General features: G+C 41.6%; 1 protein-coding gene across 2 annotated transcripts in view; it reads right to left on the bottom strand.

Moving 5' to 3' along the window:
* GABA-B-R2 (gamma-aminobutyric acid type B receptor subunit 2) overlaps positions 1–23944 on the bottom strand; it is a 43426-nt gene that overhangs the window by 3741 nt on the left and 15741 nt on the right. Inside the window, exons 12-30 of one of the 2 annotated variants that reach the window (XM_089739843.1) lie at positions 23240–23349; positions 22647–22673; positions 19715–19845; positions 18902–19024; positions 18295–18405; positions 17192–17320; positions 16195–16290; positions 15353–15538; positions 14806–14926; positions 14053–14146; positions 13156–13342; positions 11994–12161; positions 10906–11107; positions 8010–8117; positions 7674–7781; positions 7318–7393; positions 6603–6655; positions 5841–5914; positions 5314–5394 (exon numbers count right to left, since the gene is read on the bottom strand). In XM_089739843.1, coding sequence (XP_089595969.1) covers positions 5314–5394; positions 5841–5914; positions 6603–6655; positions 7318–7393; positions 7674–7781; positions 8010–8117; positions 10906–11107; positions 11994–12161; positions 13156–13342; positions 14053–14146; positions 14806–14926; positions 15353–15538; positions 16195–16290; positions 17192–17320; positions 18295–18405; positions 18902–19024; positions 19715–19845; positions 22647–22673; positions 23240–23349 — 2185 coding nt within the window. The remainder of the gene's footprint in view (positions 1–5313; positions 5395–5840; positions 5915–6602; positions 6656–7317; positions 7394–7673; positions 7782–8009; positions 8118–10905; positions 11108–11993; positions 12162–13155; positions 13343–14052; positions 14147–14805; positions 14927–15352; positions 15539–16194; positions 16291–17191; positions 17321–18294; positions 18406–18901; positions 19025–19714; positions 19846–22646; positions 22674–23239; positions 23350–23944) is intronic. The other variant, XM_089739844.1, reaches the window with a different exon arrangement.

Below are 23944 nucleotides of genomic sequence, written 5' to 3'. Positions count from 1 at the left end.
AATTTCCTACCCAGTTTAAAGTTTTCACCACCGCTCTACAGCTTCCAACTGAGGCCTGAATACCTGAGTCTCCTAAAAGACTTTTTACCCAACTACTAATCCTCGCTGCAGTAGCTGGCTTAGTGGAGCCTTTAGTTGCTAAGAATAGATTAAATATTCCCACTGGTTTGCTGTGTCATATTCACTAGATTGCGTAGCCAGTATACTGCATCGATGATCAATTGGTCAGGAGCAGCCACGAATGTCCAACTGGACTGTTGGTGTGAAGATCAATTAGTTTTCGACCCAAATATCAGTAATTTAGAAGGTGCAGGCTTTGTCAAGGAAATAGATTTCAGTATGTTTCACTGTCGGGCTCGAAGCTATTTTTTATATCCGATAGAGTTTCACAAACGGACGCTATATAACAGACTTATAAACTAGAATGGTCCGGTAGGAGAGACCATGAGATAAATACAGATAACAGAGAAATCTAGCTACATTTTCTAATTCGGGTACACGAGAATTAATACATTTTCTTGACAAAACCTTACCCCTTATTCCAAATAGGGGCGTATGTTCTTATCGTAGACTCTCTCCTGCCAATGTCCATGTCCCTGTCAGCGTGTCCCACCCAAAATGAACCAAGCTTCCAGGTGTAGATTGCTGACAGCCTGGCGGTAGCATTGTCAGTGTCCACCAGACTGATGTTCAGATCTCTGAGCTTCTTGAGTCGCTTGAGGGCAGGTGATTTCAGGTCTGGCCTCCACAGGGGCTTCTTGCACTTGGGTACCACTAGTATGTACCGACCTGAGGTTGAGTTGAGGTGGTCCAGCACTCTGGATATCAGACCGAGCGGCGGAAACGGCCATGCTAGTCAGTAATGCCAAGATCTGCTGAACGCGTTGTAGAGGCAGGCGTTCGAGTTTTGCTTTGATGGGTGGACGAGCTCACAGCTCACCTGGTATTAAGTGGTCACTGGAGCCCATAGACGTCAAGAACGTAAATGCGCCACCCACCTTGAGATATAAGATCTAAGGTCTCAAGTATAGTTACAACGGCTGCCCCACCCTTCAAACCGAGACGCACCACTGCTTCAGGGCAAAATACCTACTCGCGCGGACTCACAAGAGGTAAACAGTTTTTTTTTTTTTTTTTTTTATTATCCATGAGCGGTCCGAGACGCGAACAAGTTCCCCACAGGCTGAATAGCCTAGTAGTTGCTTTTTCTGTGAGATACCACTCCAAGCCGCCGCGATTGCGTAAGAGGTGATCGGCTTCAGTATTGTACAGTCCCGGTAGGTGGTGAGGGAGAAGTACAACTTTGAGGTGGTCTATTAAGTTAAGCAATTTTCCAGTCAGATCTAGCAATTATCGTGACCGGGTTCCTCCCTCGTTCTTTATGTAGGAAAATTCTGTTCTGTTGTTTACAAGGGCTCCCCACTGAATGTCCGACGCGTCGGTGATGACGTGGTTCGTGGCCATTCTCTGTGGATGAATTGGTGTGCTCTGACTGACTTTCTCTAACCACCAATCCAGCTCTGTACGTACCTCGTCCGAATACTGCTTTGGTAAATGAGGATACCTCCTGAGCTTGTTGCTGTGGTACTGCAAGGACTCGGCAAAGCAACTTTCCCCGGTGGGTGATGAAAGTCGCAAAGTTGAGATATCCTAAAAGGCTTTGCGCCTGCTTTAGGTTCCAACCGCCGGCAGTAAGTCGCACGAGCAAATTCTTGGGCAGGGACTTTGTCTTGGATTTGGTGTCCCATACGATTCCCAGAAAGTCTATCAAGCTCGTCAGTGTCATAACCGGTTGCTTAGATGGGTGGACGAGTTTACAGCTTACCTGGTGTTAAGTGGTTACTGGAGGCCATAGACATCTACAGCGTAAATGCCGCCACCCACCTTGAGATATGAGTTCTAAGGTTTCAGTATAGTTACTTGAGATTTCAACAAGCATACGGCCCACCTGAAGGTGAATAGTTACAGTCGCCGATGGACTTCAGCAACGCCAGGGGCAGAGCCAAGCCGCTGCCTACTGCTTAATTCTCTCCACAAGCCTCGTTTGAAGAAGGACATGTCATAGCGCTCGGGAAACACCGCGGAGGGAGCTCATTCCATAGCCAGCTGGTACGTGGCAAAAAAGACCTCTGGAAACGCACTGTCAATGAACGCAGCGGTTCCAGATAATATGGATAAGCTTTGCTCCGATGGCGGGAGATGTTCTGCCCTGGTGTACAAGCACATAACCACTAGTCGCAGACCCTTCTGGCGAAGTATTTCGGCTATTTAGTTTGTCACTGAAGCAAAAATCCGCGGTGGTGCAGCTAAGCCGAATGGCAGACATATCATCTGAAGTAGACGACCCTGATAACTGATCCCGAGAAACGTCATTGATAGATGATAATAGGCCTGGCTCATATCCAATTTGACATTCCAATCTGTTATAAAACTTAGGAACTCGATGGTGGAAAAGGTGAAAAAGACTGTTTCATGTACTTGTTCAATGCCTTGAGGTTGAAAATTGTTCGATTTTTTATTGGTCTTGGGAAGTATGAAAAGAAGAAATCTGAAAGATGGTGTCGGGGGTGCGGGTTCTAAAGCTCTATTGAATTAAATTTTGGATTTTGATTGACATAAAGTTATTATTAATTTCAATATTACGTTTGGTGGATCGAGTCCAGGTGTTTCGATATAGCCTTAGACATCCGCCTGAAAATGCTGTTGAGTAATTTATTTTTATTTCCTGATTTTCGTTCCACTTTGTACTTGTTCCCCCCTCCCCGTTTTTCTTGCTGAGGAATTATTTGGATAGCATCGCTCAGAATATCTGTTTTCGGCCTCTTTAGATGTATTGGAATGTGGCCTACCTCGACATGGCTTTGCATTGGCAGTACAAGCCGAGGGTTCCGGCGATGCGGGCCGGATGCGAGTAGCAGACGGTGCCGCTTTTGTAATTTATCAATACCACCAATTTTCTGTATATATGCCAATAATAAGTTGGGGTTAAACATAATCACAAGAAGAAGATATTTTCTCTATATCTTCCCTGATATATCTATCCTTTAATTTCTTTATGAGGTATCTACGACGCTATCGTATAACCTCGGCTCGCTTAACGAAAATTATTTGAAGGATATCGTTAGAAACTTTTATAGGCGAAATCGTTACCGAATAGCGGTTTAAACTTTTCGTAAAAGGCGGAAGTATTAAGCTGAACATTCTCTGAATTTGACCCGTCGGCAAGGTTTTGTATGGCAGCATAACGCATTCGTTCTGTGCCAAAAGAGCATTAGATAACGCAGGAAAACATTTTTTTTTTTTGAACCTCCGAATACTGCACCGCGTTCCAAGTCGGCTAGTCAAATCTTTGCATATCTGGTTCTTTTATAGAAATGCTCAAATTTCAAAACCTACCCGCTTCTGGTAACGGACGGTCTGGTGGCAGACGTAAAAACTATTCGTCGTTGTCTAATTTCGATTGGAAGTTGAAACCAGATAAGACATTATTATTATAAGATGTTGGTATTTGTAAGTATAAAGGCGGGACCACTGGTGCACGACCAGCAATAGCATGATTCGAAGTTAAAATAATATTCACATGACTCACCCATTATTGCGACAGTAAGTCAAACCTTTTATTCAGATCTCGCGACCAGTCACTTTTTCGAAGTTTTCTTGCTGGTCCCTAGTCTTTATTTTCCGACGAACCCGAAGAAATATCCGAAGAAATCGAAGAACTATCCTCACTTAAATTTTACTTTGAAAGGCGCGATAACCTCGTCACTCATTGTAGAGCCTTGGAGGTTTCATGAAACGGAAGATAATCATAACACTTGTTTGAAACAAACTTTCTACTTCAAATCTCGAAAGTTGCTTATAACATTTTAAATTACTAACTTCTTAAAATATTAACGACCGCACGTGGGAAAAAACGACGCAACAATGTCAAATATGGCGGCTTGTCTTTGCTTGTTGGTTCGGTTCCAGACGTTATAGAGGGCGCTGTAGATGGGACTTAGGAAACGGAAGTAGTCAAATTTAGCGACCTGCAGTGGAAATCATACGATGTACTCTCATAATGGACTTCGGACGTCAAACGGAACACATAATAAAGAATAAATTGCGTGGACAGAGATTTTCATCACCTGAAGAAGCTGTGGACGCCTACAAAACGGCCATTTTGGAGACCCCAACTTCCGAATGGAATGGTTGCTTCAATGATTGGTTCCATCGTATGGAAAAATGTGTCAAATTTCGCGGAGAATACTTCGAAAAGCAATAAATACATTTTTAAATAGTAATGTTGTGTCACTTCGTTAATTCCCGAAATTTTCAGTGCCGCCCTCGTAATTACGTTTTACCACATCGACGATGCGAGGATTCGTAGAATGATGCTTTCATTCCACAATGCGCATAATAAGACTTTCGTAAAACATGTATTTTCGTTACAATATTACCACATATATACCAATACGTTTCAAACTCAACAACAAAAACTTTCAAATTCAGCATTAAGAACACGCAATGGAACGCAATTAGAAATTAACCGATGTGAAGGGTTAAGGACCTCGCGTGACGCCGCTTTTCATTAATTCTATTGCTTGAAGCGGTGAATGAGAACACGCCCACCGAGTATTATGTAATGCAACAACAACAACAACAACAACAAACTATTCGAACTTCCACCAGAAAGCTGAAGGAGCACGTAGGAGCCTACATAGGCTCCAGTTACAGCATGAACAGATATAGCTTAATTTTTTTTGTATTACTTAGGTGGTAAGACGAGCTCACGGCTCACCCGGTTTTAAGTGGTTACTGGAGTCCATAGACATCGACAACGTAAACCCCGCCACCCATGACCCATGTCATGTCAGTATAGTTACATAACTGCTTCACGGCAGAAATAGGCAGGGTGGTGGTACCTACCGCGGACTCACAAGAGTTCCTACCATCAGTATTTACGCAAATTTTTGCGTGTTTCATTTTTATTACACGATGTTCTTCCTCCATCGTGAAAGTCAATCGTGAATATTTGTCATATACGTATTTCATTAGAAAAATTGGTACCCGCCTGTGGGATTCGAAAACCGGTGCATCGCTACATACGAATGCACCGGACGTCTTATCGTTTAGGCCACGACGACTTCAAAATGCCAATCTAATGATGATGATGATCCATCCGACCGATTTCGGTCATGGCGACCACTTCGACTCCTATCCGGCGATTTGGCGCTCGTGCCCTCAGAGATGTCTTATATAGCCTATATAGCGCTTATATAGCGGGGAAACTCCTTGCGTATTGATCATGTAACATGACAGCGAGGTACTCGCCTGTGCCATCGACTGTCTTCGTTTTGTTTGCGACTGCTGTGGAGGAGTGCTCACCGGCTGCGGGAATTCAGATCCTCGACGCTGCAGTGTTCAAATTATTATCATTTATTTAATATTAGATCGACTTCAATAAAAAATTTTTGTTCATGAATTAAATAGATATTTATATTCAGACGTCCAAAAGCTTAAGTTAAGTTAAGGTTCGTCTCATTAAGGGTAGGTGTTCGGGGTAATTTTTGAAGGAGAACTGGATTGGGAAGCAGTGGAAAAATGTATATTGGCATACAGGGGACGGAGAACCAAAGTCGACGACATAGCTCTCAAAGTCAGCAGGCTAAAGTGGCAAGTCCTCCAACCATGGGGACCGACGACTTAGTGCGCACGGGGGGAAGTCGTTGGATGCGGAAGGAGGAGGACCGCATTCTGTGAAAGGCATTGGCGAAGGCCTATGTCCAGCAGTGGGCAGATAAAGGCTGATGATGATGATGGTTATGATGATAATACAGTGGAAAGATAACTAATAGTACCTTGGCATGTCGATCAGACATTCGTAGGGTCTCCGCATCTCGATAACCTTCTGGCGTGCCTCCTCTTGCCGGACCTGTCCTCAAGAATATATGTTAATCGACACAAACTGTCAGAGCGCTAGTAGTGATAGGATGCAAATCATAGAACCAAAAACGGATGAAGAAGAAAAAAACATCAGATGAGGAAGAAAGTCCCTGCAATGGATACTGGAGAAACAGCCCAAGAAGGGTTAATGTCAGGCAGGCGACCGGTCATAAAACTCACGCTAAGACCCTATGCAGTATGACAAGAGGACATGCAACGCCAACACCATATAATGTGAGATTAAGGCAAGAAGAAGAAGAATTAAACGCAACCATAATTGTCGGAGCAACGTGGGATAAAATTAATCCACCAATATTATTTAAGTAATTACTTGTGGTTGGGTGTGGGCTTATTTTTATACCGTAATATAACTAAGTATTCTGGTTTGGATTGCTGATTTTCCAATGCAGCAGACTTTGCGAAAAACGATTACGTCGATGATTTTAATGACATCATATTAATGTCGCGCATGGTCTAAGTTTAGTTTTACGCCAAAACCATCAAAAGTTCTCAAAAAGCATTAACGTTTCAAAATTAGTTAAAGCTTTAAGATAAATAGCCAATGGTATAATCAAGTCACTATCCATTATTAAACGCCCTTTTCAAACCGCATTTGAAGAAGGATCGATTGAGGTACTTTGTCTACCAATTAACTCGAGAACAAATTACCAACGTACCGTAATTAATTGAAGCATTTGATGCTCTTCTCTCCACAGTTCTATCCGCTTCCCTGTAACAAATACATCTGCAGTAGAAAAGAACGACAATAATATTAAAAAAAAAAGACATTCCCGCTGAGTTTCTTGCCAAATCTTCTCAGGACGGAGGCTAGTTCTTGTGAATTGGCGGTAGTTCTTTTTGACGTTCAACAAGTGTGTACTTTCATTTATGTTAAATATATTTTTTTTTTATTTCATTTGATTTGTATTCTTCGTACTCAAATTAGTAATGGGCAGGACGAGAGACCGGCCCGGACTCATAATACGCGCTACTATCAGAATGCTTAGGAAGCGGTTGCCCATACTCCGCTGAATTTCTTAAAAGCTTATGACACACTTGGGAAGAAATAGGGTAATAATAGTTTAGGCCTAGACTAGCTTTTTTTTTTCTTAGATGGGTGGTCGAGCTCACATCCCACCTGGTGTTAAGTGGTTACTGATACCCATAGACATCTACAACGTAAATGCGCCACCCACCTTGAGATATAAGTTCTAAGGTCTCAAGTATAGTTACAACGGCTGCCCCACCCTTCAAACCGAAACGCATTACTGCTTCACAGCAGAAATAAGGTGGTGGCGTGCGGACTCAAAAGAGGTCCTACAACCAGTAAAAAAGATCCAGATCCCATTATAAGCGCAATTTAATAACTCCTGATGGCGGCAACTCCTGTACCTTTGGTGATGAGGTGAAGGCTGCTGTCTGCTCTTCTCCGACACACTTCGCTGCATCGGAGTGTGATGATGACTGGCTACGGGAACACGAAACAATGATTAATTGAAAACAAATGTTTTGCAAAAAATCTGCCTAATTTCGGATAAGCAGTTTTATCCCGACTATACTCCTCCTTGCGTCGAGAACCCTCAATGATGAGGCTTTTTTTATTTATATTTTTTTATTGCGTATATGGGTGGACGAGCTCACAGCCCACCTGATGTTAAGTGGTTACCGGAACCCATAGACATCTACCTCGTAAATGCGCAACCCACCTTGAGATATAAGTTGCTTACTATTGTTATATTTTAAAATACCTGGAGGAGATTTTTGGCAGGTGTACTGAAATGTGTTAGTGTCCCACAGGTCGCTCTGGACTACTATGAAGTTCTCTTTTTTTCTTTTCTCCGAGTCTCTTCTTTGGCCTGAAAGAGACGGAGAAGGAAGGTCACGTAAGCACGAGTTTTAAAAATGATCAGTTTACTAATTAGTAAAAGTCAATGCGTAAACACAGATGTGCCTTATTAGGTCTTAAGTAGGTACCGAAGTAGTGATCTTTGTACCATGCGGCCGAAACAGGCTAGATATTACTATACTCACAATTCGACTTATTTGTTTCGATTACTGCACAATGTTTAATAACGACTACTTACAAGATTTCCTTCTTTCCATTGAAGAATAATCATGGTCTACGTCCAGAATATCTTCAGGTTCTTGCTTGGGTTTCGCAATTGGAGGTGGCGGAGGATCTCTTTCTTGGCCTAGTGATGAAAACGCAGTTTATGAATTAGTTTTTTTGCACGCCAATGAATACATAACAAACATACATACGTCGCAAACACTTAGAACAAACAAAAATCACGACAATTGAGTGAGATATGCACGACGTGCTGCATTAGTGTCCATCCTAAGAGTAGGTTTTTTTTTATTGCATATATGCTCCCAATCCACCTGCCTGGAGTTAAGTGGTTACTGGAGCCATATTTTTTTTTCAGCCAATAGCAGAGCCTCATAACGTTTCATATATGAGGTTTCCGTTTCTAGGAGGCGCATGGGGATGTGAGTCTAGTGATCCGCAGACGTTGGAAGCGGACTGTTGATCCATGGATATTTTTAAGGCCCTAACTACCAAACGAATCCTCTTTGTACTCTCTGACTCGACGTCCGACCTCCGCTGAAGTTAGAACCCAGGCTGTGCTGGGAGGTACCCACGGTCAATACTACAGCCAGACTCGCGACGCCACCCCGAGAACGCCTGACCCACAGGTCATCGATGGTGATGACAAACGACGCCGGTCCCCGCAATACGGTAGCCTGATAAGCCGCCCGGGACGTGCCGGTGGTGTTCCGCGATACTCCGCTGGGTCAGAACCAGCCTACCAGGTCGGAAAACGATACTTTTCCACAGTACTTCCGACGATGAAAGCACCGACGTGGTCTCGGCTCAGGGCTTGGTGCTACACAAGAGCTCCATACAGAGGCATTGACCGCACCACCCTCATGTAGAGACGGCGCAAAATCTGGCAGCCGGCGTCAGTCGGGGACCCAACTTTTCGAAGTGAGCGCCGAAGTTCTAATGACCGTCCAATGCGAGATCGAAGTAAGGCCGAGGTGACAGCCCGTGCACAAAAGACTAGCAAATTCGCGTAAGTTCTTCCCACAGGCCACGACTAAAATGTCGTGCGCGCAACGAACTACGCTGTCCTGGGAGGGACACGCCAAGGCACCTCGCCTGACTCAGCCGTAATTGATGTTTCACAGGAAGGCTGAGGACCGACTCCCGAGGAGTACTGCGCTCACCAGCGAAAGGGAACACCGTCCCACCACGCCCAATGCACATGACCGATTTACCCTCGAAGTAGGACTCGATCAGTCAACAGAGATACGCGAGGACGTCGTGATACTTCAGCGCACTGCGACGACCGACCAGGGCGGGGTTTTGAGTGCGTTAGCAATGCCCAGCGATACCGCCACCGCAACACCGGCCAACAGACTCATCAAAGAGGGTGCGTATGCGCATCACTGCGTCGATGGTCGGGCGAAATGCCGCTACCTGCGTTGAAACATACCGTCGAGGCGGTTTACCCGGTCTTTGATGACTGGGTGAATCGTGGCGAAGGACGTCTCACCTTTCGTCTGGTGCAGGTGCTGACCGGGCACGGATGCTTCGGGAAGTACCTGCGCCGGATAGGGGCTGAGCCGACGACGAGGTGTCACCATTGTGGACACGACCTGGACACGGCGGAGCATACGCTCGCTGTCTGCCCCGCGTGGGAGGTGCAGCGCCGTGTCCTGGTCGCAAAGATAGGACCTGACTTGTCGCTGCCTGGCGTCGTGGCGTCGATGCTTGGCAGCGATGAGTCATGGAAGGCTATGCTCGACTTCTGCGAGTGCACCATCTCGCAGAAGGAGGCGGCGGAGCGAGTGAGGGAAAGCTCTCCTCACTACGCAGAAACCCGCAGCCGCCGAGCAGGGGGTCGGGACCGGGGTCGTATCCGTGACCTGGCCCCCTAAGAGCTAGGGGTCCCACCCGTTTTGTGCGGGGAGAGACCCAGACGTGGGGTGGCGTGCTTGGCACGCTCACCCGCAATAGGAAGCCGGGTGATGGTAGACCGCGTTCCCCCGACCGCTCTGGGGGAAGGTGTAACGCGAGGCCATCAAAGCGGGCTCTCGGCCCGCTGAACGAGGGAACCGGTGGTCGTGTCGCTGGCGGCCACCGGTCCGGCGTCCGTGGGACGGTGGGATGGATGTAATGTGCTCTGCGTCAACCCTGTCTCGCCGTTTCAATAGCCCCGACTGGGCTCCGGCCCGGTCCGAGGTAGGGCGCCGGTTGTGAGCGGCAGGAGTTTTTAGTGGGTTCAACTCCCACATACCCCACCTGCCGCGCGGGTGGGGATCCGGTGATTTTCTCCTGTGGAAAAAAAAAAAAAAAAAAACCCGCGTTGAAACATGTAGATGGAAGTATAAATTCATTTACTTCGATCCATGTTCATCTGGCTATCCGAAAATAATTTCTTAGAGCAGGGCCAAATCGAGTATTGACTGTATTAGTTTGCCTAGGGTAGAAAATGTGCTCTCCAAAGAATTTATGAATGACTAAGGCGTAGCAAGCACATGGTAAGGTGCTCTATGTCCCTCCAGGATGTATCTGCAGATATTTTTGCAGGATGTTTTTGCCACGTACCATCCGGCTCTGGAATGAGCTGGCATTGCTGAAGTCCATGGGCGACGGTAACCACTCACCACCAGGCTGTATGCTCGTCTGCCTACAAGGACAATAAAATAAAAAAGACCCGATCAGTTGCAAGGTCGAGTTTTACATTCATGTTGTCCGTGATTCCAGTACACCTTTTACAACAGTGGGAAACACTCGTGAATACAATTGGGAAATGTCATAAATTTGCACTTACGTTTCTGGACTTGGGTGTTTGGCTACTTACTAAAATTACATAATATAACATGGTAAAGCCAACGCGCTGACTGCCGATCCTGAAATACTGAAAGCATAGTATTGCCCGTCTTGAGTATATGTGTAGAATGGTACCTCACCTATAACCTTCCTTTCAAGACCAGGGGGCGGTTCTTTATCATCCTGGTCCACGGAGACATGCATGAGGTCAGTGAGGAGAGCACTCTGGCTGAGGCTAGACATACGTCTATGTCCTCTAGCGGGCTTGTGTTCCCGAGATGGAGTTGTTTTGGTCGACACCGTGTCTTGAGGCATAGCAGCTTTCTTTTGAAGTTCTGGCGTCTGAAAATATGTGATGTGTTATCGTCATACTGACTATGAACATAAAGGCGATGTTCAGGTTGCTTGATTTCTTACTGTCTTATTTAAGATTATTTAACTGTCGTAGAATTATTCGTCGTAACAAAATTATTTAATTCCTTTTTTTTATTACTTAGATGCGTGGACGAGCTCACAGCACACCTGGTGTTAAGTAGTCACTGGAGCCCATAGACATCTACAACGTAAATGCGCCACCTACCTTGAGATAATAAGTTCTAAGGTCTCAAGTATAGTTACAACGGCTGCCCCAGCCTTCAAACCGAAACCTATTACCGCTTCACGGCAGAAACAGGCAGGGTGGTAGTAACTTTTAACTTACTTAAATTTCTTTAGAACAAACCAACTATCAAGTCATTGATGCTGTCGATGTGTTGTGTTAGACCTTAAAACCGTGAGCAGCCTTTACAATGGCTGACCCACCCTTCATACCGAAACGCATTACTGCTTCATGGCAGAAATAGGCAGGGTGGTGGTATCTACCCGCGTAGACTCAAAAGAGGTCCTACCACCAGTAATTACGCAAATTATAATTTTGCGGGTTTGATTTTTATTAGACGATGTTATTCCTTCACCGTGGAAGTCGATCGTGAACATGTGTTGAGTACGTATTTCATTAGAAAAATTATTGGTACCTGACTGCGGGATTTGAACATCGGTGCATCGGTCAACACGAATGCACCGGACGACTTATTCTTTAGGCCACGATGACTTATTCTACAAATCTCCTCACGTGCTGTAATTGTAATTAGTATATAGGAGTTGAACCCACTAAATACGCATCTTATCAGTTCTATCTAGGCATGAATGTAATCTGTCCATCCATACCTAATGAATATCCCGATTTTACCTTATTGATCTTCGGTGTGGCTGCCTTGGTATACATCGGCTCCTGGATTTTCGCTGGCACAGACATCGCTGGCGGGGTGTCGCTGCTTTTCAGAGCCGGTACGGTTTTAGCTTCAGCTTTAGCTGGCTCCGGAGTTTTAGATGTTTTTAATGCCGGCCCTAATGGTTCCTGGGGAGGGAAATAGTATTGCTTTGTCAACGACAGTGCACAGTTTGTAACCCAATTAGCTTTAGAGCAGAGACAAGAGCATCACCGAAACTATCTTGGTCATTTCTTGTGTCCACAATCTAATAACACCATAAAATTCGGTCAAAGGATTTATCAACAGTATTATTTACGTATTATTATTGACTTCAACTGATCTATCACTGCATATAATTAGTTGGTGATCCTTCAATTGCGCCTTATGCGGAGTGCAAATATTACGGAATGATACGGAAAAGTGTAAGTGAAAATTAAAGTGAAAAGCTCCTGGCACAACTACTTTTAAGCGGCTGTACTGTTTTTGGTATTTTCTTTGTTTAGTTAATCGTTTATTTAGAATAATAAGTAGATCCGCTGTGTGGCGATGCAATTGTGTTATATGCGACTAAATTGAAGGGTTTTTTTTAAGAATTTTGAAGGTAAAAGTTAAATCTGTATATATAAAACTGAATTGCAGTTCGTTAGTCTCGCTAAAACTCGAGAACGGCTGGACCGATATGGCTAATTTTGGTCTTGAATTATTTGTGGAAGTCCAGAGAAGTGTTAAAAGGTAGATAAATATGAAAATGCTCGGAATTAAATAAAAATAACAATTTTGTTTTTCCTTTGATGTGTCCCACGTCGGACGAATTCCTTTTGTGTGTTTTAAGTTTATTTTATACAAAAGCTTAGGTATTTTATTTATAGATTGAGGCACTACGAAGTCTGCCGGGTCAGCTAGTTATAATATAAAAATTAAGTAATAAGACTCTGAAAGCAAGAATCTGGGGAACATTGGGCCTCATTAGAGTCCAGTGTATGACAAATAATACACTTGGTCTACTCACTTGTTATGTCGTTCTTAGAGATAGTAAAAACTGAAGTTCACTTTATTATTTATTGGTGCAGTTGTTAGTAATATTTCAGGAGCTAGGAGTGACATTTGCTTTCGTGATCATCCGTGCCAGCAACAACTCACCCGAATTTCAGAAGACCAACCATACGGCAATTTCGCGAGCTGATCTTTCTCCGGGACAGCTTTGGATGTAGGCGGAGGACTGGTGTAATCCAGATGATTCTTGAAAGACACATTTTTCGTCTGCTCCTTCTTTGGCTCTTTGGGTGTTAGGTCTTTGATTGGCTCAGGAGGAGCTGAAGGCCTTGGTCTGAGGAGGAGATAATAGTTTTTTTTTTTTTATTTAGTATCCATTTCCACTGTGAACAGAATTTATTATATTGTTTAGTATTTGTCACTTTTCAAATCGAAGAGTATGGCTACAAAAAATTTGTGGTTCATGAAAATTTGAAGAATTTTCTCTTTTGTAATAACCACAATAAGTTCCGTTTGCCTGTAATCTATACTAATATTATAAGGAGGAAAAATTTGTTTGTTTGTTTGTATTGAATAGGCTCTGAAACTACTGAACCGATTTGAAAAATTCTTTCACTGTTTGGAAGCAACACTATCCCCGAGTGACATAGGCTATAAAATTAGGGATCCTTACTAGAACTATAACAATGTAACCCGAGGTGTAAAAAAATTACCTAAAATTTTTGCTAAAGACCCGAGCGAAGCCGAAGCGGGCCGCTAGTTCTACAATAATTGTATATATTTTTTTTTATGATTGAAGCATTACTTCGGCAAAAAACAATACGCGCAAAAATAATGTTTAAAAAGCTATCTGTTATCTGTGGGTGAAACTATGGGTGAGCCTTGGGTTTTGCATCAAACTTTTTTATATTTTAAATAAACTCCAATAGACGTCATCTAAGCTTGAATCTAAAAAATTGTGGGTTAGACCACATTTGCGCTGATGGCCTCGAATAACAAACCACATTCTGTTGATCTGATTGAAGATTTTGATAAGGTGCTTACTTCTCGATAGATTGTTGTGGCTGCAGGTTTATGTATTCAGTTTCCGCGCCAGCTGAGGCGCTCAGACTGCACACAGACGTGATGTCGCTTGTTTCTGTAAAATACACGCCACGAATTGAAAATCACGCCTTTCTCTTCTTTTATTTGAAGCCAATAAAAATAGAAAACGGTGAAATTCCGTTGTCTAACATCCACACTAATATAAACTAGTGGTCCCACAGTAGTCGAAATTCGACTATAATTAATTGAAATTATATATTTGAACATTATTAAGGTTCTATTGTCAAAGACTATTAAGCTTCTTTAATCACAGATTTTGCCAAAACTACACTATAGACAAATAATATTAAAGATAAACAATATTATATTAACCTATTCTCAATTTGATAGAAGCAATAACAAAAGTTTGATAATAAACAATGTGAGTACATGTCCTTTACATAGTAGTGTGGGGATTTTTTATTTATTGATTTAATGTATTATTTATTAATGCATAATTTTAAAAAAATTATTAGCATTCTGCACTCCTTTTCTATATTCTCTGTAAGTGTGGGAAATTTCATACTCCTCCGTCCGCGCAATTATCGTAAAAAGGGGTACAAAGTTTTTGCTTCACGTATTAATATATAGATATGGATTTGACGCGAAATACTGTCTAGAGTTAAGCGTTGAGCACATCTACCCAGCTCTACAAGCTATAAGTTAAGCTAATCATAACTAAAAGTCACAGCGATATATGGGTCCTATATTTACCAGGGTGGCTAATATTCTCCTTCGGTATGGGCAGCTTTATGCGCTGAGTTGCCGGCGACCGAGAGTCTCCGCGTGTGGACGATTCCGAAGTGACGTCACTGCCAAGCTTACTGAGTAGCATCTACAATAGCATTTCTACTTAAAAAAAGTACTTATATATATGTATTATTTTATATATTATATTATATGTTATGTATATAATAATTATTAGATTTAATACAACAGTACAGAGATAATTAAACCACATTGCAGATTTTTGGGGTTTCACCAAAATTATCAAGACTTTTTTTTATTGCTTAGATGGGTGGACGAGCTCACAACGCACCTGGTGTTGGGTGGCTACTGGAGCCCATAGACATCTACAACGTAAATGCGCCACCCATCTTGCGATATAAGTTCTAAGGTCTCAGTATAGCTACAACGGCTGCCCCACCCTCCAAACCGAAACGCATTACTGCTTCACGACAGAAATAGGCAGGGTCGTGGTACCTACCCGTGCGGACTCACAAGAGGTCCTGCCACCAGTAAACTAGTGGGTAGATCAAACCTGTAGTTCATTCTCCTTGGCCTGCAACGTCCGCCTGTAGCGGTTGTTGTACTGTCTCAGCTCCTTGAGACGCCTCTCCAGCTCGGGTCCGGGCGAGCGGCACTCGTGCCCTGAGGCAGGTCGCAACGTGGCACGGATGCGTCCCGCCCCCGCCCCGCCCTGTCCGTTACGGCGGAGCTCCAGCAACTGAAATTATATTGACTAGCAGCTAGGGCTTAAGCTACGGATAGGCAGCATCGTTTCAGTCTTGGGAAAATCTTGATACAATTTTTTTCTGAAACATCTGATCTAAGTACTATTGTACTTGTAGGCCAGACCCGGAATGTCCTTGCTGGTAGACCATTTAAGCTGTTAGCTACTCACGTATTCGAGAAGAGCATCGCGGTCGGTGCTTGGAAAATATTAGTTCACGAATATCCCAATCTTTATCAAGATCTACAATTTATACGTACCTAAATGTTTGTAAATCTCAATCTGTCACTTAGGTGCATCTAGAAAAAGTAAATCTCAATCTTTCAGTTAGGTGCATCTACAGAAAGTAAATGTCAATCTGTCACTTAGGTGCATCTAGAGAAAGTAAATCTTAGTCTGTCACTTAGGAACATCTAGAGAAAGTAAATCTCATCTGTCATTTAGGTACATCTAGACAAAGTAAATCTCAATCTGTCACTTAGGTACATCTAGAGAAAAATAGCAATTGCATTAACTTGAAATTTAGGTGAGTGGTGTTTTAAGTTAAGCAGTATAGAACAGGAGGGTCATACAAAAGATGCCAAGAGTCGACAATTGTTTGCCCGACCTCAACAAAGTAAGATAATGCATACTGAAAGCAAGTTTCTAACCTTTGGTACGAACACCAAACAGAGAGTTCCCGTCGTGCAAAAAATGATGAAGATACCAATTAATACAAACAAGGCATCTTTGTGGTCAGCTAGCACCTGAAAAGAGCATCACAATATCATTTAGAGGAATTCAATTATTTTTAATAAGAGAAACCCGTCCACGCTTTGTTCTTACTAGGCATGTAGGTATATACCTACATGCTATTTGCGTTTTAAGCCTCAGTTTTTACAAGACAACGGCTGCTCCACTCTTCAAACTGAAACGCATTACTGCTTCACGGCAGATATAAGTAATTTTGCGGTACCAACCAGTGCGAACGCATAAAACGTTCTGCCGCCAGTGACTACAAAAATAATAATTTTGGGGGTTTGATTTTTACACGAAGTCAATCGTGAACAATTGTTAAGTACGTATTTCATTAGAAGAATTGGTACCTGTCTACAGAATTTGAACACCGTCTCGGTAGAATCGCTCGATACGAATGTACCGTGTTCACTGGCAACATACCATCGATAGCGAGAACAGTGGATTGATAGTACTAAACTCGCTCTGTGGGCTTAGTGTGAGTTTTTTAACGTTCTCGATAGCGTAAAAGTTAACTCAAATTTCTATGGAGTTAGAACGTTTGCCTACGTTTGCCGCTAGGGGCGCTGTTCCAAGTGCATATTTGAGTTAACTTTTACGCTATCGAGAACGTAAAAAAACTTCCACTAAGAACACTAAAGCGCCAAGTGCTTTACAAATATCAACTCTTGTTAATTCATTTATTATTTACATAGCCTACAGACAAACGCCTGATTCTTTAAGTGTTTCATAAATGCTGTTTCTTCTTACCTGTTATTTTACAATTTTGATTGTGTCCTTAATACGTATTTAATACCAAATTAGAATTTTCTTATAATAATTTTAATTCCGTTCGACAAAGCGTGGCATTAAAAAAATAGATGAAAGAAGCAATGTACTTTAATTATTATGTTTAAAAAAGTCTAATCGTACCAAAGTAATAGCTGCGCCCATAATACACATGATGAGTACGTTGTAAACAGATAAGCCGATGTGTTGAGAGTCGTTCAGGGCTGGTATAGAGACATGACGGGTCTCCCACGCCAAGAATGCTCCGAATACCTGAAATTATTTTAATGCACTTGCTAGGTATAACCGTATGTATCGAGGCCACACTGCCAAACCATCTTGCATCTTCTGATTGGTTATGCCAGTGATTCTCAACCTTTTTTTTTTGTTGCGGCACATATTTAACGATTTCAAAATTTGGCGACACACAAAAAAAAGATAAAAATTATTTACTTACTACAACACACTGCATAAATAGTTTATCAAAAAATTTTAATATACGAAATAAACTAAAATATACTTTTTTTTGTGGATTTAAATATATATTCAAGTTTAATTTTTTTTTTTTTAAAATGATATAATTTAATAAATTAACATTATTATATATTCGCAAAATTTGACGGCACACTTTTGAAATTTGGCGGCACACAAAAGTGCCGCGGAACAGTGGTTGAGAATCACTGGGTTATGCAATAAAATTAATATTTCAATCTTATGCTTCCTTCAAGTGGACAAAAGTGGTTATCACATTACGATTAGATAACCGCTAGACTCCAGGGTGACGGTAAATCACGAGCGTCTAACTCTTTCTGTTTAGAATCTTAAGTTAAGAAATTTTTAAGTCACTTTTTTTTTTATTGCTTAAACGGGTGGGCGAGCTCACAGCGCATCTGGTATTAATTGGTTACTGGAGCCCGTATACACCTACAACGTAAATGCGCCAACCATCTTGAGATATAAGTACTAAGGTCTCAGTACCTATAGTTACAACGGCTGCCACACCCTTCAAACCGAAACGCGTCTGTGTATGTCACTGAACTCTTCTTAAGCGGCTGGACCGATTTGAGTGGTTTTTTTGAATACATTTGGGTGGCTCCTTGGATGGTTTAGACACAAATCAGCCCGGCAGATGACGGTGCAGTCGGTATCTAGGTTATATATCTATACTGCAACTAAACGGCTAGATCGATTTGAATGATTTTTTTTGTATGCATGAAATTGATTGATGCACGAAATTAATAACATACCAACAGCAAGCCCTTGTAAGCGTAAATGACTCCAATGAAGATCGGCATCCGTTCTGATTGACAGTATTCGTTCTCTTGAACTATCACGATGTCCTCGCTCGAAGGGTGAGGCTGGATATAAAATTATATGTGACGCGAAATTGAACCTTTCATTTCAAAGCGTTTTGCCTAAAATATAAACCTACTATCGATTTACATAGATCGGGTCTGGTTTTATCCGTACCTAAAGAGGCTGGGCAAATGATTAACTGCAACTCTTTCCTTTTTTTTGGCACACGTCGAACCTCCTACGACCCAATCTTTTATTTTTTTTATTTTTTTTGGTGTTAAGTGGTTACTGGAGCCCATAGACATCTACAACGTAAATGCGCCACCCACCTTGAGATATAAGTTCTAAGGTCTCAGTATAGTTACAACGGCTGCCCCACCCTTCAAACCGAAACGCATTACTGCTTCACGGCAGAAATAGGCAGGGTGGTGGTACCCACCCGTGCGGACTCACAAGCGGTCCTACCACCAGTAAACTACCTTGATGGTAAATGAACAGACGGTAAAATGGGTTTTATTAAGTACATTTCATTGAAATGTCTTTGAAAGGATGACTTACGTAAGGATCCATCTGTTTCGTTGCTCTGTAAAAAGGATCAGATATCTGCCAAGTCGTCATTATTGCCAGGTCGATGCACAGAAGCACTCCCACGACCATGAAGAGCTGATAATCTTTAATGACCTGCAACGTAAATCATATTTGCGAGTCTATATCTATATGTACATAAGAAGTCAAATCTTTTGGAAAGTTGACGATAGCCGTAGTCCACATTCTGATTGTTTAGATATAATTATGCTAAAGGCTAATGATCTCTCTTCTTTTTGATCCTTGCACCGCTAACAAGAGTTTTCACGGCCATGTCTATTTTGTAAATTGATTTGATTCAAATAGTTTACAAATGGCTAGTTCAATAATTCTTGGGTAAATTATCTACTCGAAATTTGGGAGTCTGATTAGCAAATAATTGTGTAGATGAAAAATTGCTTGATCACAAAATTGGTAGATTTAACGAAGCACTGCTCTTGCTAGTGTTAGGAAAATTCTCTGAAGTTGAGGCCGTAAGCTCAGCTTTTCATCCGCGCGTAGCTGGAATAGTATCCTAATTTCTCAGTGAATAGATAGGAAAACAAACTATCGCAAAACTGACGTGACGTATTGTTTTAAAATGGCCTGGAATTACGTGACGAAATTAAAACCATATTTAAAAAAACTCTGTCTTGAAAAAAACTCTATGTTTTCAAGAATCGGAAAAGAATTATTTAAGAATAAATTGATAGGCTTAATCTATGTAATAATGAAAACGGCTATGAAATTAATACACCGCATCCGGGATAATATTATCAATGTATATACTTCAATATTTTCGCTTGCCTTCTTATTTAGCTTGACGTCAGTGAAGATGGAGTGGACCCGCCAAGTCTTTGAGAACATGGCTCCGAAAGCGAGACTAAAACCGGCCATTAGAAGCCAAGCTCTGGCGGTGCAAATGTAGGGAAAGGCAGCTGTGAAGAAAAAAATACACCTATTATATCTATATATATAAAAATGAATTACTGTTCGTTGGTCTCGCTAAAACTCGAGAACGGCTGGACCGATTTGGCTAATTTTGTCTTGAATTATTTGTGGAAGTCCAAAGAAGGTTTAAAAGGTAGATAAATATGAAAATGCTCGGAATTAAATAAAAATAACAATTTTGTTTTTCCTTTGACGTGTCCCCCGTCGGACGGATTCCTTTTGTGTGTTTTAAGCTTATTTTATACAAAAGTTTAGGTCTTTTATTTATCGATTGAGGCACTACGAAGTCTGCCGGGTCCGCTGAGACACAGATAGAAACATAGCATTCCCCAGCAACTCCATGCTAGGAATTTCCCGGTGCTATGGGCACTGGTGGTGGTACATACCAGACAGTAAGGGGTTCATAAGTATCAAATCAAATAATACTAATATTGATCAGGAATAGTACTGAACGTGTCTATTAACATGATCTTAAACTAACAACCTGATCTTATCTAGTGATAGATTGTGGTACCCTGGTTCGACACACGTCAAAAAAAAATTATGAGGGGAATCCCCGAACATAGACAAAGAGAAAAAAGGACAGAAGACGAAAAGGAAAACAGCTTCCTAGCGTCATTTCCGCGTGTACAACTGTACAATCTGCAGTTATTTCACTGGTTGATTTCGGTCGATGTGGAAGTTCCTTTTTAAATTAATTATATTATTATGCAACTCAACAACATTACTTGTAAAACGGTATCTAATTACTTTGGTATTTATTTATTTTAGCAGCCACAGAGAAAACAAAAAATCTACGTACAATTTTACAATTAATATTTAATTACGTGTATAATACATAATATATTAGTATGGATAAATATACATTGACAGTTTTGGAGTATGTAATAGTTTTTTGATCGAGGCATATTTCGACATTTTTTTTTTATTGCTTAGATGTGTGAACGAGCTCACAGTCCACCTGGTGTTAAGTGGTTACTGGAGCCCATAGACATCTACAACGTAAATGCGCCACACACCTTGAGACATAAGTTCTAAGGTCTCAGTATAGTTACAACGGCTGCCCCACCCTTCATACCGAAACGCATTACTGCTTCACGGCAGAAATAGACGGGGTGGTGGTACCTACCCGTGCGGACTCACAAGAGGTCCTACCACCAGACATTTACACAGAGTGGTTATAGAAAAATGATGTTTTAACGTTGGCATTCCGTGGTTCTTAGTGCTATGTACCAATTTCATTCATTATATCCATGAGCTGTAATTACCCACTATTAGGTTCATAGCAGGCTGGTCTATCTTCCTTGGTATCAAAAAAGGCGTTTTCAGTTGTCTGAAGTACAACCTCTTATACATAACGAGAAGCGTGTTCACGAATGCCCTCGACCAGCAACTTGTGTGATGTCATTGTTAATGTCAGAAATTGAATATTTCTAGGATTACAGTTACTCTTGTTATTGGGAGGATCGTGCACATGCACTGCAGTTTTTATTACAATTATTTTGAATGTGTATTTTACAGTTGAAGTTTTTAAAATTTCAATTAATAATTTTATTTTAAATACTGTTAAAACTAAAAACTGTTAGGGCACACATCGACCTTTATACAATTTAAATACGAGATTGCAAAATAATGGGAAGCATAAAATTAATCGATAAGAATTGTGTTCAGATCAAACGGGATTTCTTAGAGATATTATAAATGTTGAATTCGGAAAACGATCATGAAACTATTGTTAATAGAGTTAATAGAGAACTATTGTTAATACTTATGATAAGTAGCCTATATTATAGCAAAACTTGGAAAGATTCCTTGCTGGTTCTGTAACCGGAGTTGGTCTGTCTGTGTCCGGGAATTGATTACGACCGTAGAATTGAATATAGGACTGCCAATGACGTCACAAAAACCCTCTATACATACTCCAAGCTTACCTTAAAAGCTTGGTCAATACAAATAATTTTAAAAGTTTAGGTGTCAACATTTTCTTAGCGATTATATTATTAGATATATTCCGAAGTATTTTTCCAAAATTTCCCGTTCGATAGAAACACAATAGCGTGAATTGAATAGCATTTACACACACCCGATCTTGATCAAAAAGCGGAACACAAAACAAGACTTGAAAGCTGTAGGATATAACGTGGGAGACGTACCAAACCGCTTAGGTAAAAAGCTTCGCACATGATGGTAATGGAAGTAATCAAACCAAAACTTGGAAACATGCTGTCGACGACTCCGACCTAGAAAACTGCCTAGGTCTTTCTCAGAATAAAATTTTCGGCCTGATAAACTGGCAAAACGTTGCAAACGCAAGAACTAGAGGAACACTTCCACTGCGGACCAATCCTAATCTGTTAATGAATAGTCCTTTTGGGTCAAGAAGACACCGCCGAACGCTATTTCATTCTTTGGTATGATGGAATGATAGCGAGAAATACGAACCATACTCATAACCCAAGTCCGGTCCCAAACGGAACAAAATTCTAACAGTTTAAAAGTTAAGATCGCTGTGTCCAAGAACGAACGCAGATAACCAAGTTGCAATATGTATAATGACACACCATTAGATGAAATTCGGAGATTATTTTGGTCGCAGTGAACGTGTTAATCTACAGGCTTAGAAAACGGGGACATAATCACGAAACATTAAAGGATTACTAATCTAATTGCCAGTTTACTCGACGCAAGATGCAATGGGGATGGATTGTTTAAAAGTTCCCAAATTTGGTTGAGAAGATCCACATTGGCCAGGGTAGAAGCCAAGCTTAGGGGATGGATCAAGCGTTACCTCCGCGCGGCGTGTCCTGAGAAAGACCTAAGGATCAATGGTAATGATGAGATCAAATGACGAACGGCATGACTGTGCTTTGGCAACATGCGTAATATATGTATGTGCTGACGTCATAACTTGTTTATTTATCAGGTATTGTTTTTATCCATATATATATATAGCTTTTATGTTACGAAGATTTAAATGTTTATAATTTAGACTTTCGTGATTTTAAATGAAAATGATTCTTACGACCATTCGTTGCCTACAGGCTTCCAAACGTGAGCACTCGTGAACTGATACGTTCCATATATAATATGACTTTGAAAAATATGTACCAACACAGTGTTGGTTTGAAGTAATCCATGTATGAAATTGTGTTGATTTAAATGGAAAATCTTGGTCCGATGAATAGAGATTACAAGAACGTGATGATCATACTTAAATCATATCAAATCTACGTCAGCAGAAAGTGTAACAGCAAAATCACTCATCAAAACAATGAAACTCAAATGAAGTTTACCTCAAATCCAAATAAGTAGATAAAATACAAAAATATATTATTAAAGTATTGTAATTGAAATTTCGGGCTTGGTTGGTCTTGGTCTTACCGATGCTGCTGAGGCTGGAGTCCAAGCCGAGGAAGATCACGCTCAAGTAAGTGAGCATGCAGCCCACGATGATGAGATTGTTCAAATGCGGTGAAGACATCTTTATGTACCTGGAAAAAAATATTTAGAGTTTGTTTCATAAATGATTATAAAATCTAAAAAATGTATGTAAAATGTATGTTTTTATACACCCAACAGTTGTATAAAACTGACGTATAAAAATGACAATGTGTTTTTTTCTGGACCGGGACCAGAATCTCCTAGGAAGGCCACGCGCCTAGTGGGCGCGCTATAGAATGAGGGAATGGATGATTCGCAGATGTTGAAAGCGGACTACGTGATCAAGGATAGTACTTATGGTCAAGATACAAGGTCGATGCTTACACCTCGTCGCCCGAAGGAAGCCAACTCCAAGTGTCAGGCCGCCGTATATGGGAAATCGTCATTTTTGGTCGTTGATGATCGCCTCGACGACTCGTCGGTTCGGCGTCCTCGGAGTGGTGCTGCGAGTCTGTTTATAGTCTTCACCGCGGGACCCCCTACCATTCACTGGTTCTACCCCGGGTGGAGATCGAAGGTTGGGTGAAAGAGTACAAGGGTGTCGTTTGGAGGACAGTGTCCTAAAATATCCTTAGTCTGCGGTCTGCTCCCAACATCTGCGAACTGTCATGTCCCACGTATCGCTCGTGCTCTCTAGGCGCGGAC

Source organism: Bombyx mandarina, chromosome A1 (assembly GCF_030267445.1).
Source record: "Bombyx mandarina strain Sakado chromosome A1, ASM3026744v2".
NCBI classification, from domain to species: domain Eukaryota; kingdom Metazoa; phylum Arthropoda; class Insecta; order Lepidoptera; family Bombycidae; genus Bombyx; species Bombyx mandarina.
The sequence above is the reverse complement of the archived record's forward strand: the minus strand, read 5'-3'. Positions and strand labels throughout refer to the sequence as shown.